General features: G+C 39.3%; 4 protein-coding genes and 1 long non-coding RNA gene across 10 annotated transcripts; 3 read left to right on the plus strand and 2 right to left on the minus strand.

Annotated features, from left to right (window-relative positions):
- Window positions 1-730: 730 nt before the first annotated feature.
- LOC107887286 (uncharacterized) lies at window positions 731-2,358 on the minus strand. Its single transcript, XR_001681102.2, has 2 exons — window positions 1,513-2,358; window positions 731-1,393 (listed from the first exon to the last, which is right to left on the minus strand). It is a non-coding gene; the product is annotated as an uncharacterized lncRNA (long non-coding RNA).
- Window positions 2,359-7,550: 5,192 nt separating this feature from the next.
- On the plus strand, window positions 7,551-8,204 carry LOC121220072 (cytochrome P450 71AP13). Its single transcript, XM_041099223.1, has one exon. It carries the CDS (start codon window positions 7,551-7,553, stop codon window positions 8,202-8,204), a length of 654 nt encoding a protein of 217 aa, XP_040955157.1.
- Window positions 8,205-8,246: 42 nt separating this feature from the next.
- Window positions 8,247-9,261, plus strand: LOC107887282 (cytochrome P450 71AP13). Its single transcript, XM_041099221.1, has 2 exons — window positions 8,247-8,465; window positions 8,541-9,261. The coding sequence occupies exons 1-2, from the start codon at window positions 8,247-8,249 to the stop codon at window positions 9,150-9,152; spliced, it is 831 nt and encodes a 276-aa protein (XP_040955155.1). The 3' UTR covers window positions 9,153-9,261.
- LOC107887895 (probable galactinol--sucrose galactosyltransferase 2) lies at window positions 8,915-15,672 on the plus strand. 3 transcript variants are annotated; one of them, XM_041099198.1, is made up of 18 exons: window positions 8,915-9,054; window positions 9,794-9,961; window positions 10,046-10,260; window positions 10,357-10,447; window positions 10,525-10,573; window positions 10,662-10,753; window positions 10,830-10,919; window positions 10,990-11,109; window positions 11,186-11,596; window positions 11,693-11,834; window positions 11,931-11,998; window positions 12,075-12,209; window positions 12,280-12,503; window positions 12,594-12,682; window positions 12,759-13,002; window positions 14,577-14,686; window positions 14,862-15,143; window positions 15,243-15,672. In XM_041099198.1, exons 2-18 carry the CDS (start codon window positions 9,825-9,827, stop codon window positions 15,306-15,308), a joined length of 2,565 nt encoding a protein of 854 aa, XP_040955132.1. In that variant the 5' UTR covers window positions 8,915-9,054; window positions 9,794-9,824; the 3' UTR covers window positions 15,309-15,672. The 3 variants fall into 3 exon arrangements, with proteins under 3 accessions (XP_040955132.1, XP_040955128.1, XP_040955136.1); XM_041099194.1 differs by lacking the exon at window positions 8,915-9,054 and having other exon boundaries at window positions 9,616-9,961; XM_041099202.1 differs by lacking the exons at window positions 8,915-9,054; window positions 10,990-11,109 and having other exon boundaries at window positions 9,616-9,961.
- Window positions 15,549-18,132, minus strand: LOC107887285 (protein-L-isoaspartate O-methyltransferase 1). 4 transcript variants are annotated; one of them, XM_016811474.2, is made up of 5 exons: window positions 17,937-18,132; window positions 17,235-17,438; window positions 16,788-17,058; window positions 16,190-16,354; window positions 15,549-16,006 (listed from the first exon to the last, which is right to left on the minus strand). In XM_016811474.2, the coding sequence occupies exons 1-5, from the start codon at window positions 17,940-17,942 to the stop codon at window positions 15,756-15,758; spliced, it is 897 nt and encodes a 298-aa protein (XP_016666963.1). In that variant the 5' UTR covers window positions 17,943-18,132; the 3' UTR covers window positions 15,549-15,755. The 4 variants fall into 4 exon arrangements, with proteins under 4 accessions (XP_016666963.1, XP_040955150.1, XP_016666965.1 ...); XM_041099216.1 differs by having other exon boundaries at window positions 17,235-17,510; window positions 17,937-18,062; XM_016811476.2 differs by lacking the exon at window positions 17,235-17,438 and having other exon boundaries at window positions 17,937-18,093.
- Between the last annotated feature and the right edge of the window lie 243 nt (window positions 18,133-18,375).

Genomic DNA, 18,375 nt, shown 5'->3' on the forward strand with positions numbered 1-18,375 from the left:
CAGGACAACGGGTAAATTTTGATAAATCTCTTATTTATTTTGGAGCCAATGTGGAACCAAGGATTAGGGAGTTAGTGATTGGAATTCTGGGTGTCCGAGTGGCCACAAATCCGGAGAATTATTTAGGGCTTCCCATGATGATTGGTAGGAAGAAGAAGTGGGCTTTTACTTATTTTGTGGGCCGCTTTCGGAAAAGAATTGAAGGGTGGAGTCTACGCTATCTATCTATGGGGGTAAGGAAGTTTTTATCAAATCAGTCTTACAAGCTATTCCAGTCTATGTTATGCAGTGTTTCGCTTTACCTAAACTCTTTTGCCATAAGTTAGAGGGCCTTCTTAACAAATTTTAGTGGTATAACAACAAATTGGCAAAAAGGATTCATTGGAGCAATTGGAACGCATTATGGCGCATCTTTTCTAAGCCCGATTGTCTTTTGTCGAAGGTTTTAAAAGCCCGTTATTTTCCTTTCACAGACATTTTCTCAGCTAAAGTGGGTTCTTACTCTTCTTTTACTTGGAGGAGCATCTGTAGTGCTCGGGAATTGATTGTTGATGGGCTGGTCTGGTGAATTGGAAATGGCAACAGTGTGAATATCTGGAATAACCCTTGGTTGCTTGGTCATGACAACAATAGGTTATCAGTGCAAACTATTAATATCTCATGGACTACTGTGAACCAGTTGATCGATGCCGAGGCTAGTACCTGGTAAAAGGAGGTAATTCAAAGTCTGTTCGATGAAGACCAATCAAGGCGAATTTTTTCAATTCCTCTTGGTTGTTGAAGAACTCAGGACTTATTGGTCTGGAAATTTGAAGCCTCTGGGATTTACTCAGTGAAGAGCGGGTACAGGGTTTTGATTACAGATCAACTAAAGACCATTAGCTATATTGGTTACAATGATAGCAAATACAAAGATTTCTAGAAACTTCTTTGGGAGTCACAGATCCCGACTAAAATTAAAATCCATGCCTGGAGACTCCTTAATAACTATGTACCACATTTTGTTAACCTTTTCCACAGGCGTCTTTCAGCAGATGTGGCTTGCCCTCTCTGTAAAGAAATCCCGGAGGATTCTGATAATCTCTTATGGAAGTGTGGAGCTTTGCAGCAGTTATGGGTCTCCCTCAAGGTCAGCTTTGATCGGATTGATTTCAGCTCGTATGGCAAAGATAATTTCATCAAAAAGTTTATGGAGGCGGATAAAAGCATGAGACAGATTCTTATTATTTCCTTATGGTCCCATTGGTATAGAAGAAATAAACTGATATATGAAGGAATTAAGTACTCAAAGCAAGACCTTGTATTATTCGAGGGTATTGCCAGGATTTACTTTCTAGCCATACTGATCTGAAGTCTTTTCCTATTCCTATGCGGCATCAACTTTGGCGTCCCCCTGATAGTGGGACGATTAAACTAAATTTTGACGCGTCTTTCTTAAAAGAATCTGGATTCTCTTTTGCAGCAGTTCTTACAAGAAATAATGAAGGGTAGTTTATGGGTGCGTGTACTTACCCTTCTGGCGATGTGGTGGACGCGGTGGTTGCGGAAGCGAGAGCGTGTGAGAGGGCCATATTTTTTGTGGCTGAGTTGGGGTGGAAGAGGATTCTGTTGGAAGGTGACTCTCTGACTACTAGTAAGAAACTGAACTCTGAGGAGGAGGATAGATCGATCTTGAGACCCATCATTAATAATATTCGAGTTCTTAGGCAACAGTTTGAGAATGTTTCGTACTTGTTTGTGCCAAGGACAGTTAATAGTGCAGTGCACACTTTGGTTTTGGAAAGTCATCGACGACAGATTGAAAGCTTTTGGTTTCACGAATCTCTAGAATCGGTTTGAAAAGTTATGGAGAAAGACTGGGAAGCCTGGGTTCAGAGAGGTTAAGAGGTTTTAGGCATTCTTTGAAGAAAGAGAACTTGCTGTAGATTCTCCATGGGTGGGTTTTCAAAGAAGTTTTTACTCTTTTGTCCGATTTTTGAGAATAATCTGTGTGGTTAAAGGCTGTCATTTCGTCTGATATTTATGTTGGCCTTCCGATTTTGGTGCGGGTGGTTTTATTTCGTGGATGGTTTTCTTAGGCGTTTGAGTGTTTGGTTGGTTTTATTGTTTTTTTACCGTGGTTTTGGTTTTCTGTGTGCTTTTGTTCTGTTTTAAGTTTTGTCGTTTAAGTTTCTTTCTTTTCTATATTTGGACTTTATCACCTCGGCCTGTGTTTTTAATGGAATATCAGTTTTGTTGCAAAAAAAAAAATTGCTAAATAGAATGAAAGTTTGAAGCTTAAGGTATAAATACTTTTGATTCCCATATTTTCTTTATTTTGATTTCCTCACTGAACAGAGATATTTGTCCAGAATGCCGAATGGATGTATACTAATTTGCTGCAAAGGTGTGTATAGATTATTAGAGGACTTGTTCAGCAGTTTAGGGCTTTTTTTTTAATTTATAGCAAATCCAATATTCTTTACGAAATTTGATAATGTATCATCAGCTTCTGACTGATTATTGAAAACCTAATATTATGTTGGAGCTAAGTGCAACAAATAGCAAGGTTCAACAAAAAGCTTGCCGAGCAAGAATCGAGACTTGCGGCAGAAATAAAGAAGAAAAATGAAATAAATTTTAAGCAAAGCTAAAATAGAGAGTATATGGATGAAATCTTGATTGAATTCATTCATATTTTTTTAAAATGGCATAAAGCCTATTTATACAAGCTTACAACTTGACAACTTAGTTGGAATACAACTAAGTTTCATCATTACATCCACTTAAAATAAATCACCACCTACTACCACTAACAAACTTAGTTGGAATACAACTAAGTTTCATCATTACATCATCATTACATCCACTTAAAATAAATCACCACCTACTACCACTAACAAACTTAGTTGGAATACAACTAAGTTACATCATTACATCCAAATAATAATAATAATAATAATAATAATAATAATAATAAAACATGTGATTGCTACATGCTAACCATTGCTTCAATACTCCTCCTTGGTTTGCATGGAGCAAACACCTAGCTTCTTCTTAGACATTCGAACCTTGTGACATTAAGGGCTTTAGTCAAAATGTCTGCAAGTTGATCCTCAGAATTACAATGGATCAGCTTCACTTCCTGAGCTTGCTCCATTTCTCGAACAACATGCAACTTGATGCTGAAATGCTTTGTTCTTCCATGGAACACTGGATTTTTAGCAATTGCAACTGAAGATTGGTTGTCACAGAAGATCTCAGTAGCTTCCTTTTGATGCACTTTCAAATCAGCTAAGATTTTCCTTAGCCAAATGGCTTGGTTGACAGCACTTGCAGCTGCCACATATTCTGCTTCAGCAGTAGATTGAGCCACCAGACTTTGCTTCTTCGAGCTCCAGCAAAACATGGCTGAACCAAGGTTGAAAGCATACCCTGAGGTGCTTTTCATGTCATCTATCGAGCCAGCCCAGTCACTATCAGTGTAGCCAACCAGCTTCAGATTTCCTTCCTTGCTGTACCTTAAACCATAGCTCAAAGTGCCTTTGACATATCTAAGCACTCTCTTAGCAGCTTGTAAATGCTTTTTATTGCAACAATGCAAGAACCTTGAGAGCAATCCTACAGCATACATTATGTCTGGTCTAGTGGCAGTTAAATATAACAGACAACCAACTAGACTTCTGTAGGTTGTTTCACAAACCTTCTCAAAATCACCTTGGCTCGATAGTTTTTCTCCAACAGCAACAGGTGTTTTAGTTGCTTTACTGTTTTGCATGGAGAACTTGGTCAGAATCTTTGTGGCAAAGTTTCTCTGACTTAGAAATATCCCATTTTGTGCTTTAGTCACCTCCATTCTAAGGAAATAAGACATTTCCCCTAGATCAGACATTACAAATACTTCTTGCATCTTGGTCTTGAAATCGACCAGCACTGCTCGATCTCCTCCTGTCACCAGCAGGTCATCAACATATAGGGATACAATGAGCTGTGTTTGTGTCCCTTGCTTCTTGACATACATTGTTGGCTCACTCTTGCTTCGATCGAATCCCAAATTAGTCAAGTAGCCATCGATTCTGCTGTACCAGGCCCTTGGAGCCTGTTTTAAGCCATATAGGGCCTTCTTCAGTTTGTAGACCATATGCTCTCTGCCAGCTATCTCAAACCCTTGTGGTTGTTCAACATAGATCTCTTCATCTAAGAAACCATTCAGAAAGGCTGATTTCACATCGAGTTGATGGATCTTCCACTCGAGCTGTGCTGCTAAGGCAATCAGTAATCTGATGGTGTCTAGCCTGGCCACTGGTGCAAAGGTCTCCAGGTAGTCCAGGCCATACCTCTGACTGAACCTCTTGACAACTAGCCTTGCTTTCAGTTTGTTCAAGGTACCATCAGCATTTTGCTTGGCTTTGTACACCCATTTCACCCCAATTATCTTCCTTTTGACTGGCCTTTCAACTAATTCCCAGGTCTGGTTCTTCTCAATCATGCTAATCTCCTCAGCCATTGCCTGCTTCCACTCTTGCTGAGCTTCAGCCTCTTCAAAATTGCTTGGTTCAGCTATGGCTACATGAGCTCTTTCATAAATCTCAGTCAATGGTCTTGTTCCTCTAACTGGTTCATCATCAATGTCCATTTCAGGAACATTTTGATCTGGCTCAGCTTGATCTGCTGCAAGTCCTCCTGAAACTTCCTCAGGTTCATGTTTTTCCCAGTTCCAACATGACTTTTCATCAAATACCACATCCCTACTGACTGACACTTTCTTTGTTGAAGGATCCAAGATCCTATAGCCCTTCTTAACAGTGCTGTAGCCCACCAAAATACCAGGTCGAGCCCTTTCAGACAATTTGTCCCTTTTGACAACAGGTACATGAGCATAACAGATGCATCCAAAGACCTTCAGATGAGCCAGTGATGGCTTGGATCCAAACCAGGCTTCGAATGGAGTCTTCTGATCCAAGGCCTTGGTTGGAAGCCTATTTTGAATGTAGTTTGCAGTGTTAACTGCCTCTGCCCATAGTGCTTTAGGCAGATTCTTCTGAATCATCAAGCACCTGGCCATATCCATCAAACTCCTATTCTTCCTTTCACTTACACCATTTTGCTGAGGTGTATATGTGTTGGTAAGTTGATGTTTGATGCCTGCCTTATCACAGAAGGCTTGGAACTGAGCTGAGGTGTACTCAGTCCCATTATCAGACCTTATGGACTTCAGCTTGCAACCTATTTCAGTCTCAGCAGCAGTCTTGAACTTCCAAAACACTGAGGCCGCCTCTGATTTCTGTTTTAGGAAGTAAAGCCAGCAATATCTTGAAAAATCATCAATGAACAGTATGAAGTACCTGTTTCCACTTAATGACTCAGTCCTCATAGGGCCACACACATCAGTGTGCACCAGTTGGAGTTTTTCAGAGGCTCTCCAGGCTTGATTCGAGGGAAATGGGAGTCTGGCCTGCTTTCCTAGCTGACACACTTCACACACATCATCATGATCCACTGAGTTGATGAAGTTTTCAGCCAAGTCCTCTCTGACCATTCGAGCCATCGATCTGAAGTTGGCATGTCCCAGTCTTTGATGCCAAAGCTTGGATTCATCTGATGTGACTGTGTAGGCAATGTCTGACTCCCTGGTCCAGTCAACTACAAAGCTCTTATTAGCCATAGGAACTGCCATCAGCTTGGATCCACTTGGATCATTGATTTGGCATTGGTTGTCTTTGAACACAACAGAATAACCTTTCTCCAGCAACTGAGCTATGCTGAGCAGGTTTCTGTCAATTTTAGGCACCAAAAGCACATTTGAAATCACTTTGGCACCTGTGGGGGTGCATATCAGCACATCACCCTTGCCTTCAGCTTGAATAAAATGTCCATTTCCTATCTTGACTTTAGTTCTGCAGCTTCTGTCTAAAGACTTGAAGATTGCAGCATCAGGTGTCATGTGGTTGGTGCATCCACTGTCTAGAAGCCAACCAGATGAGAACATTTCTTGAGCAGCTGAGCATAACACAGCAAAGACTTGCTCCTCTTGGTCACTGTCCTCCTTAGCTACTCGAGCCTCAGCTTTCTTCTGTTGAAACTGACTCTGCCTTGATTTGGCCTTGCTCTTGCAGACTCTTTCAACATGACCCTTCTTTTTACAATGCTGACATACAGCATCTAGATTGAACCAGCATTTTTCTTTTGGATGACCAGCCCTTCTACAGTGCTTGCAAGTCTGACCCTCTTTTCTTGCAACATCAGTCCTTGGCTTGTCTCTCCAGGCCTTCTTGCCTTTGTAGGCAGTGTTTGTTCTTGCCTGAAAGGCACCTTCTTGATGCTCCTCCAGTCTGCTTGCTCTTCTTTGCTCTTGAGCATATAAAGCATTGATCAACTCTGTTAGGGAGATGGTGTACAGGTCCCTTGAGTCCTCGAGAGATGAGATTTTTGCCTCATACCTCTCGGGCAGAGTTGCAATAACTTTCTCCACTATCCTAGCTTCCTTGAGCTGCTCTCCAAGGAGCCTTATGCTGTTAACCACAGCCATAATCCTGTCAGAGTACTGCTTGATAGTTTCTTCTTCCTTCATCTTCAAATTCTCGAAATCTCTCCTTAAGTTCAGCAACTGTTGCTGCGTTGTCCTCTCTGTCCCTTGAAACTCCTCTTGCAACTTGTCCCAGGCTTGTTTTGGTGATTCACAGGCCATAATCCTTGTGAAAATCACATCTGACACTGAGTTCTGGATGCAAGACATGGCTTTGTGCCTCTTGGTCCTCTCATCAACATGCTGCCTGATTTGAGCCACTGTTGGATTGCCTCTAAGTGGCTCTGGTTCAACATCTGAGTTGACTACCTCCCACAGATCGAAAGCTTGTAGGTAGGTCTTCATTTTAACCACCCATATGTGGTAGCCTTCTCCATTGAAGACTTGAGGTGCAGCTGGTGAAAAGCTTGATGAAGCCATGAATTTGTATAACAGATCCCTTAAGAAATAGGCTCTGATACCAATTGTTGGAGCTAAGTGCAACAAATAGCAAGGTTCAACAAAAAGCTTGCCGAGCAAGAATCGAGACTTGCGGCAGAAACAAAGAAGAAAAATGAAATAAATTTTAAGCAAAGCTAAAATAGAGAGTATATGGATGAAATCTTGATTGAATTCATTCATATTTTTTTAAAATGGCATAAAGCCTATTTATACAAGCTTACAACTTGACAACTTAGTTGGAATACAACTAAGTTTCATCATTACAGCCAAATAATAATAATAATAATAATAATAATAATAATAATAAAACATGTGATTGCTACATGCTAACCATTACTTCAATATATTATCTCATTAGAAAATTCGATACTGTTATCAAAACCAAATAATTCGTGATTGAAAACCTAATTTTATACCATATATATATATATATATATTTTTTTTTGATGTATAATTTTGAGCCATAAACATCAATATTTGATTATTAGTCCACGGTTTAATCCCCATACCTTATCCCTCCACCAACTTTGTACGATAGCATGGCAATAGGAAGAGATAAAGTTCGTAGGTATATAGACTTTCAACTGTGACCGAAGCAACTCCAATGGCTTCTCTTCAATGGCTGCTGCAACTGAGCTCCAGTCCCTTCTTGCTCTTTGCCTCAACCCTCCTTCTCCTTAAACTTCTTTTCAACCAAAACTCCACCAAAACAAAACCCAATCTTCCACCATGCCCTCCCAAGTTACCCATCATCGGCAACCTCCACCAGCTCGGTACCATGCCTCATCTCTCACTCCGTCGCCTGTCCAACAAGTTCGGCCCAGTAATTTACTTACAGCTGGGTCAGATCCCCACCGTGGTGGTTTCATCAGCTAAACTGGCCAAACAAGTGATGAAAACTCACGACCTCGCACTTTCCAATCGCCCACCCATCTTCTCGGCTAAACTTTTGTTCTATGATTGCACTGATATTGCCTTCGCCCCTTACGGTGCTTATTGGAGACATGTTCGGAAACTCTGCATCCTTGAACTGTTGAGTGCTAAACGAGTTCAATCATTTAGCTTTGTCAGGGAAGAAGAGGTTGCTCGATTGGTTCGTAGAGTTTCAGAATCTTCTTATCCTGCTACTGTAAATCTAAGCAAGTTGTTGGGTTTCTACGCCAACGATAATCTTTGTCGAGTTGCTTTGGGAAGAGGTTTCTCACATGGTAGAGACTATGATCGCCATGGATTCCAAAAGATGCTTGAAGAGTATTAAGAGTTGCTTGGAGGATTTAGTATCGGAGATTTCTTCCCTTCCATGGAGTTCATCCATTGCTTAACGGGTTTGAAATCGAAACTCCAGAGCACGTTCCAACGCTTCGATCGGTTCTTCGACGAGGTGATAGCCGAACACCTTGATCCGGACAGACATAAAGAGGAACATAGTAAGGACTTGTTGGATGTTTTGCTGGACATACAGAAAAGTGAATCTAATGAGATCAACCTCACCATGGACAATGTTAAGGCCATCATGTTGGTAAGTACCTTTTGTTTGACGAACCCAATACGAGTATATGCCTGATATGAGTATGTTGTATTATTGGTTTTGCAGGACATGTTTGCTGCTGGAACCGATACGACATTCATAACTCTTGATTGGGCAATGACAGAACTTATCATGAATCCGAAAGTACTCGAAAAAGCTCAAGCCGAAATCCGGAAAGTTGTAGGGGATAGAAGAGTCGTCTTAGAAACTGATCTGCCTCACCTTGATTACATGAAAGCTGTCATCAAAGAGACCTGGCGATTACATCCTCCGGCACCGGTCTTACTCCCTAGAGAATCCATGGAAGACGTTACGATCGACCGGTTCGATATTCCGACCAAAACACGGATTTTCGTCAGTGTATGGGCAATAGGAAGAGATCCAGAATCATGGGAAAATCCAGAATGTTTTGCACCAGAAAGGTTCGTACATAGTTCAATTGACTTCAAGGGGCAAAATTTCGAGTTGATACCCTTTGGAGCTGGTCGAAGAAGCTGTCCTGTTATTACATTTGGCACAGTGAGTGTTGAGTTGGCACTGGCTCAGCTGCTTTATAGCTTTGATTGGGAGCTTCAATCAGGTACTGAAGCTAAAGATTTGGATCTTACAGAGAACTTTGGCATCACAATGCATAAGATTGCTCCTCTCATGGTTATTGCTAAACCACTTTTCCCTTAGGGCAGACCATCCCTCCAATGTCATGCAACTTATCTTGTACTAGACATGAAATAAACAACCTTACAAATATCTTACAAATATATACAAATAAATGAATGTGTTTATATAATGAGTTGGGATCCTTCCCTAAATTCACATGCTTTTGCACCGTAATAACCCCACACCGCTAAATTCACAAGAAAACAAAAATTAATCGAAACAAGCATAATATAAAAACATATTAATATTAAATATAAACAACTTTTTTTAGTTTTAAAAAATAAATCAGATTAAGAAATGATGTATTGGATTAAAACTCATGCACCACAACTGCACATGAGCTCCAATTCAGTTGGTTTTCAGCCACGTATAGCTCCATTGCCATCCGCTTTGGCTTAGAACCAATGTGACACGTTTTATCCATCACTATATTTTTATAGTTGGAGTTCATGGCTCATAAATCCAACAATCTCAGTCAGATTTTCAAATTTCTCGCTTTGTTCGGTGCGGTTTCCTTGTATTCATCTTCCTATCTCGTCTCATCCTGAGACACTATATAATGGACGGCTTCCATTGCTGAATCCTGCAGTATCTGCAAAAATCTCAGCATTTCAGTCAAAAGAAAAGAAAAACATGGGAAGTAACGAAGATATTATGATTAGTGTTAAACCAGGTGTTAAAGGTGGTACGTTCATGGTTCGAGGAGCGGCTGTTTTAACTAACGTTCCAGCTAACATCACGGTTACACCGGTTAACGACGGTTCGGTTTTCGTTGGAGCCAATGCAACCAGTTCAAGTTCTCGTCATGTGTTCAATCTCGGAACCCTCCAGTATGTACAATAACTGTGCAATTTAATTGAGTTAAACTTCGGGTTTATCTTACATTTTGGTGAGTGTATATGTGGATACTGCAGGGAGCACAGATTGGTGTGTCTCTTCAGGTTCAAAATCTGGTGGATGATACCATGCTTCGGAACATCGGGCGGAGACATTCCGGCAGAAACTCAAATGCTTCTCCTGGAAGTTGAGAACAAGTTCTATGTCTTGATACTACCTGTGTTGGATGGTCAGTTTCGTACAAGTTTGCAAGGGACACCAGACAATGAACTAGAGTTTTGCATTGAGAGCGGTCGATTTGCCCCCCATTTTCATCTATGTTTTCTTGTAGTTCAATACAAGCTACTTCTGTTTTCTTAGTTCTTCTGTTGATTATCCATTGTTTCAGGAGATCCTGATGTTCAAACCACCAAGATTAAAGAGCCAGTTTTCGTAAATTCGGGGAACAACCCGTTTAACCTCATAAGGAATTCTATCAAGTATGTTGGTGAGCATAGGATCAGGGATTTAAATTACAAGCGCGTTTTATCGAATATGAAGTTTGAATTGCTTGTAGGATATTGGAGAAGCATAAGGGTACGTTCAAGCATATCGATAATAAGCAGGTAAAGAACCAAGAATCCATGTTTTCCATGTATGTTCTTGTTAGACAACTTCCATGGTTGAAAATCTGTGTTTTTTTATTTATTACAGAAGCCAGAACATATAGATTGGTTTGGATGGAACACCTGGGATGCTTTTTATTGTAATGTAGATCCTGAAGGAATCAAAGATGGACTCGAAAAGTAAATATTATTCTCGGTACTTCAATTTGGCTTCAATTTCTTCGTTCATAATATTGATTTAGGGTTTTATCTGTAGTTTCTCAAAGGGAGGTTGTCCTCCAAAACTTTTAACCATTGATGAAGGCTGGCAAAATATCTTTCCCAGCTATGAAGAGAACCCAACAGGGTAAGACAATTAATTCAATAAGTTCACTCTTGCATTAGTAGCTTTAGTCATTCCATCTGTTTGATTGAAGGGAATTGTCAAGATTAATTAATCTTGAGGAAAATGCAAAATTCAAGGGCTCAAAGTTGGATAAATCAGGAAAAAATCTCAGAGATTTTATCAAAACTATCAAGCAGAAATATGGATTGAAGTGAGTTTTTTTTTTCTCTATCAGAAGCTATAGAAGTATAGATTGTTCTTATTAATCATAGCAGTAACAATTGCAGATATGTATACATTTGGCATGCTATGGCTGGTTACTGGGGAGGGGTTCTTCCAGAATCTGAAGTGATGAAAAAATACAACCCCAAAATTCAACCTGTTGTTCAGTCCCCTGGTAATCTGACCCATGTTGTATGTTCAACCCTGGACAATATACAGGAAAAGGGAATCGGGCTAATTGATCCCTCCAAAATCCGTGATTTTTACAACGATTTTCATAGCTACCAAGCAAGTTGTGGGGTTGACGGTGTCAAGGTGGATGTTCAGGGTGTCTTGGAGCTCCTCGGTGCTGGCTACGGTGGTCGAGTTTCACTGACTAGACAATACCTGGGAGCCCTTGAGGATTCTGTTACCGAAACTTTCAAATCCAACAACTTAATCTGCTCCATGAGTCTGAATACTGACTTCTTATACAGGTTTGCCCAAAATTATTATGCAACTTTTGTTATGATTTGGCAAAAAGGAAAAGGGTATCTTCAATTTTTTACAATAACATTTTCGGATACTGTCAGTACAAAGAAGGCTGCTGCAGCTAGAGCAACTGAAGATTTCATGCCAAATGAACCAACATTTCAGACATTACATGTTGCTGCTGCTGCTTTTAACTCTCTTCTTATAGGAGAGATCATTGTACCAGATTGGGACATGTTTTATGTAGGTTCTTAAGCATATGCATGAACACCTTTCACATATACACAACCATGAACTATCCATGCATATTCCACATGGGATTTTTTTTTTCCATTTCAGAGCGATCATATTACCGCAGAGTTCCATGGTGCAGCGAGAGCCTTGAGTGGTTCTGCAGTATATGTAAGGTGTGCCCCTAGTTCTAAATGCAAGTTCTTGTACATCGCTATATGTGTCTTAATGTTGGGATTTTCATTCCTTCAGTGACAAGCCAGGTAGTCACGATTTCGACATTATTAAGAAGCTAGTGTTGCCTGATGGCTCTATCCTTAGAGCTCGATATGCTGGTCGACCTACTCGGGACTGTTTATTCAATGACCCTGTCACAGATGGAAAAAGGTTAAACACTTAAAGCAAAGAATCATGCTTGTATTCTTTAAGTATATCTTGTCTGATGACATTTTTGCAGCCTATTGAAGATTTGGAACTTGAACAAGTTATCAGGGGTTATAGGTGTTTTTAACTGCCAAAGAGCTGGAATATGGCCTCCCATTAAAGGTAGTATATATATGCCCGCTCCCGGCTCAGGAACACCAATCTCAGGGATTGTCAGTGCTGGAGATGTTGATGCACTTGAAGAGGTTGCAGGTGAGAATTGGAGAGGACATTGTGCAGTATATGCATGCCTTTCAGGTAAATCCTTTTGTTTCATGTTTGTCGGTCTTCGGGTTCTGACTTTGGACTCTCCAGAAAGTGCTTGAAATGTGAATCTATATACTGTAGGTTCCCTGAAGACAATGTCAAAAGATGCAAAATTTCAAGTGGCCTTAGAACATTTGAAATGTGAAGTCTTTACTGTTTCTCCTATCAGGGTCAGTACTTCTCCATAGCTTTTTTTTTTAAAGCATAAGCAAAGTAGTTAAAATAATGAAGTATGAATCCAAACAGGCATTCAGCGAGGATCTTCGGTTTGCTCCTATCGGATTACTCGACATGTACAATTCAGGAGGTGCAGTTGAAGCTATGGACTCCGAAAACAAATCATCAGAATGTAAGATAAAGGTGAGAATCCGAGGGTGTGGACGGTTCGGAGCATATTCGAATAAGAAACCAAAATGTTGCAGCATGAACGAGAAAGATGAGGAGTTCATATACAATCCCATAGATGGACTAGTGACAGTGAAGGTTGAAGGTGAGTACAGCTCAAGAGAAATGGTTTTTTTTTATTGAGACGAGGTTGTATGGGGGATTTTGAATGAAAAGAAAATGTGGGTTTAGTTAGATTTTACAGTGCATGAAGTTTTCCCTATTATTATGTAAGCTTTGCTTTCTGTTTTCCTTAACTAGGCAATGAAATATTAGTGTTATATATATATATACATATGTTGGTGTTGGTGTTGAAGTGAGGTATTATTGATGAAATGTGTGGTAATGGAAGAAATTGAAGTTTCCTTAGCATTCTTAGTACTATTTAAACTCATCTAATATAATAACAATGGATTTTTTTTTTAATCTTGGAAAAACAAAAAAGGCATAACAGCAGACCACAATTTGGTTCTCAATCAAAGTAACATTCTTTGGACATCTCAAGTTTCTTGTTTCTCAATTTTATAATTTAAATTTAGTGTATTTTTGGTAATATATTATTTTAGTAATTTTAAAAAAATTTAGTTAATCCATATTACTATTTAAACACTACATAAAAAATCAAAATAATAAAAAACAAATCCAATCCCTTAAAAAAATTTAACATTTAAGAATTTCCTTTGAAATACTTGTGTAATTATAATCTTATGATTCTTAAATATATTTTATATAAAATTTTAAAATAAAATAATTACTGAGTCCAAAAATACAGAAGACCTTTATGTTTACTTTCACTCTTTTATGGGAATATAGGCTGGGACAAGTAGGGGCATGGCTTTAACATTTAAATAAAAGATTTACCTTTGATCTTCTAATATTGAATTTTTTTTATTTTGTTGTTGGATGTGATTCAATTTAATGTATTATACGCAAAAGAGGCATATATTGGCCTCTTTTTAAAGAAATTATCTTTTTTGGTATAAACCTCCTCGTCCCCTCTCCTGTCTGCCTCCTCTTATCCTTTCAGGCTCCTCTGCTCTTCTTAACCCCCCCCCCCTTTACTCTCCTTCACAATTCTCCAACAACAAATATGTCTACTGTAATGAGACCTGTGTCTCTGGTTGACTCAACTTGCCTTGTTTCTTTGCCTTCACTCTTCACCACTTCTTCCAAGCTTCCATCTCTTCTCTCACTTCCTTCAAAGCCCATCAACCTTGTCTTCTTATCTTCCTCCACTCAGCCAGCCTTTTCCTCCCTCAAAACAAAAACCCATTTCCCTTCCCTCGTTGCCTTTTTGGCCCAGACGTCAGATTGGGCTCAACAAGAGGAGGAAAACGACACCACCCTAACCATTGATGACCAAGGAACTGAAAGTGAAGGAGGGGAATCAACATGGGAAAATGAGGAGAGTGATGGGGCTGAAGCAAGTTTGTCTGATTGGGAACCTCAAGGTGAGGTTGCTGGTAGTGGTTCAGAAGACGAGGATGCTTCCGAACCTTCTGAGGAAGCTAAATTGTTTGTTGGGAATCTGCCTTATGATGTTGATAGTCAAAGCTTGGCTATGCTTTTTGAGAAAGCTGGAACTATAGAAATTGCTGAGGTTAAATGACCCAAGTTTTCTGCTTTAAAAAACTGGTTGAAATTCGTGTTTTTGGGGTTGAAATTTTGTTTGTTTTCTAGGTTTGCAGGTTATTTACAATAGGGATACTGAGCAAAGCCGTGGGTTTGGCTTCATAACTATGAGTTCAGCAGAGGAAGCTGAGAAGGCTGCTGAAACATTTAATGGTTATGTAAGCCTTTTCTTTTGCTCAAAATTTCCTACTTAATCGCTTTCTATGTCATTCCAGATCCAGATTGTTTGGCAAAAGTATGAGATCCTTGGCATATAATGATCTCAATTGTGCATTATTGTGCTATGAAGTTTGTATTAGGCGCTTGTGCTTAGTCATTCTTGCTTTTAAACAGGATCTCAATGGAAGGCTCTTGACCGTAAATAAGGCCTCTCCTAGAGGATCAGGTATCGACCAATCCCCTCATGTTTATGAACAAGCTTTTAGAGTCTATGCGGGTAACCTTCCATGGGGTGTGGGTAATGCTCGATTGGAACAAATTTTCGGTGAACATGGTAAAGTATTGGAGGCTCGTGTAGTCTATGACAGGGAGACTGGCCGTTCGCGTGGTTTCGGTTTTGTGACTATGTCCTCAGAGACTGAACTGAATGATGCCATTGCTGCTCTCGATGGACAGGTATGTCTCGATGGACAGATACATTAATCATATATCAGTATCTGATGTAAGTAACCAAGATTTTTGATTTATAAACTTTTTTCATGTGTATTGTTGCAGAGTCTGGATGGAAGAGCTCTAAGAGTAAATGTTGCAGAGCAAAAACCAAGGCGAAGCCCCTTTTGAGCTGAAATGATTATAGATTAAGACTATATGTTGCTGTTGGTTTTTTATTTCATATTTGCCCTTTCCTATTTCTATTTCTATTTCTTTTCATTTTATTAACAGTTCTGAAGTTTTGCAAAATATTTGTATGAAATATTTTTATCCAGAGAGTTGGTCATCATTTGGGAGAAACTTGTTTCAACTAAACTATCATCTACAACAATGATATGAAAAATGCATAATATTGTTGGAAAACAGAGAAAAACCAAAACAGATTCATATAATCATCTTTCACTGTGCCATGGATTGCTTCCAGGAAGCATTTTCATTATGTTCCAAGTTCAAACATATGAAAAGCATGCCATTTATACAACGGTGCAAGTCCGAAAAAAAAAAAAAACTCCGATATTCTGTACAATACTGGATTCAATAACAGGAACCACCTGAAAATAAGGTACTTACCTGAGCTCAATAACCCTTCAACTGTGCATCGCGACTGGTCAAAGGTACGTATCGAACAGCAGTCTCGCTTCTAATGCTAACCGAACCATCCAAATTCTTGTCCACCACTTGCAAATCTTGGAATATTTTTCCTACAGGGATCACCATTCTACCGCCGGGCTTCAATTGATCAATAAGGGGCTGAGGTATTTCTGGTGCTGCTGCTCCAACATGTATAGCATCATAGGGTGCATGTTCCGGCCAACCTTCTCGGCCATCTATGACAATGTACATGATCAAACCATCAATCACAAACATTCATGGAAACATTGTCTCTCAATATATTAGTTCTTTATGAAAAGTTCAACTCAGACAACTAACTCATTTTCATTCCTGTTGAATTTGGTTTATGGTTTAGAGCAAATCCTGTTTCAATATATCAAGTTCTGATAAGTACATACCGCCAGCATGCACTGAAAGAGAACCTCCTTTCAATGGCGAAGCCGCAGCACTTTTTTCAATATTTTTTATAGAAGAAGCAACCAATTCAGGAATATGTTCCACACCAATAGCACGACCCTGTGGTCCAACCATTGTTGCAAAACAAGCAGTCAAGTACCCCGTTCCTACAGAACAAATGCATGATGAAAACTAAAATAAGCCTTTCCACAAGAAAAGGAAAATAAAAATATTAGACTGCTATCAATGACTAAATTATGCAAAAAGTGTTATGATAATGATCCAAAAAGCCTTCGGACACTTGAAAGTTTATAACACTAGTGTTCTTCAAACAACCTTTCGTTTTCCCGCCACTACCATAGAGTCGTAAACACTTGAGATTGGATTTTGATGGTTTCACTAAAAACATTTCCTAAATGCAGGATGATTGGATGCAGCCATCAACTAGTATGGTCGACTGTTTCTCAATGACCATTGACAAAGTGAGATTAACATCAAGAGAATAAGTGCAGCACATTTGATATTCCACCATTTCAAGAGAGTAGTATATATGAAAGAATCTGAAAAGCACAGATACGACATAATGGAGTGAAAAGAGACCTGAACCAATGTCTAAAGCATGCATGCCGGGCTGCAAATTTTCCTCCAATAACTGAAGGCAGGTAGCATGCATATGAGGTGCAGAAATGGTGGCATTGTAACCTATTGCCATTGGACTATCGACATAAGCTGGGGTCCCATCAGGTACAAATAATGCTCTATCAATAGTCTCCATTACTTCAACAACCTTCTTTGATGAAATCACTCCATATCGCTGCAACTGCTCCACCATTTGTTTGTTCTTGTTGGTCCCACTTCCACCCGAGTGGTGCTAACAAATCATTACCAAAAATGTTTAGCACAAAGTCACCATTGAACCGAAAAACAACAAAAGGAAACAGAAATACTGAAATAAAGCCACTGAATGCTACACGAATCAACCACTGAAAATGCCTATGGCCATAACTAATTTTATTTTCAAGGCAAGCCACAAAATAACAGAGGAACCTCAGACAGAGAAGTTGAACAAGCAATCATTGGTATAGACGTCATCGCAGGTCCAATGCCCTCCTTATCAAGGGCAGCCACGGGCTGAGTTCGCAGGTCCGAAGTCGATGGACATGCTAAATTATCACTAGACATGGCACAATGGGCCCCAATGGAAATAGCCAATAGAACATAGCATCCCCAGGCTACTTGACATACCGGACCCTGTACCAGGAACTACCTCAAATGATGTCTTTTGCACCAATAATTACATCCACAACATAAAATTCCCACCTTCTGGCAAGTTCACAAAAATAACAATCAAATTGCAATATGTTTTGTTTAAATTCCTAGATTATGAATCTTACAAAATTACACTAATTGAACCTATTATGTTAGTAAAAGTCCAAAAAATATTCAACAATTCAAACAATTCTATATATATAACAAAAGCTAGTTCTTCAAGCTATCATTGATGATCACCCTAGAAATTCTCAGAAACCGTCCCTAAATTATTCCTTTTCTATTTTTGATGATCAACCAAGACAATAGTATCATTTTTTGAAAACCCAAACTCAAAACCAAAGTAATAAACAAAAAAAGAGAGGAAAAAAAACACCATTTCCCCGTAATCAGAAGGAAAACAAAACCCAGAAACCAAAACTGTTATTAAGCATAAAAGTGAAGCGAGAGAGAGGGAAGAAAAAGGAAAGAGTAAGGCACCTCCATCCTGAAAAACAAGGGGTTATCCTAAGAAGAAAATTGAAGTTAGGGAGCTAAAAGATTGATTAATAAAGGAAGAATCGAACAAAATGAAGAAGCAGCAGAGCGTGGATGAAGAAAGAAGGTACTAGGGTCAGTTTCCATTAGTATAATATGGCTTGCTAGCTTTGCTCACTCGGAGCTGACTCATCTGGTTGGCCCAACACTGACGATACTCTCTTGGGCTTACTTTTGTAATTGATAATTCTTCCATGGATCAATGATGATAGCAAATTTCCGGGCCTTTAGTTGTTTATGAAATTGTTCTTGGTTTAATTCCATGCCCTTTTCTACCAATGATACATTTTTGTGGGCTTGTTTGGTAAGAATTGTTCGGATTAACTTTTTAAGTTGGAAAGTTGAGTTAAAATTTAGAAGGTTAATATTAGGGTAGAAAAAT

This window comes from Gossypium hirsutum, chromosome A03 (assembly GCF_007990345.1).
Source record: "Gossypium hirsutum isolate 1008001.06 chromosome A03, Gossypium_hirsutum_v2.1, whole genome shotgun sequence".
NCBI lineage: Eukaryota > Viridiplantae > Streptophyta > Magnoliopsida > Malvales > Malvaceae > Gossypium > Gossypium hirsutum.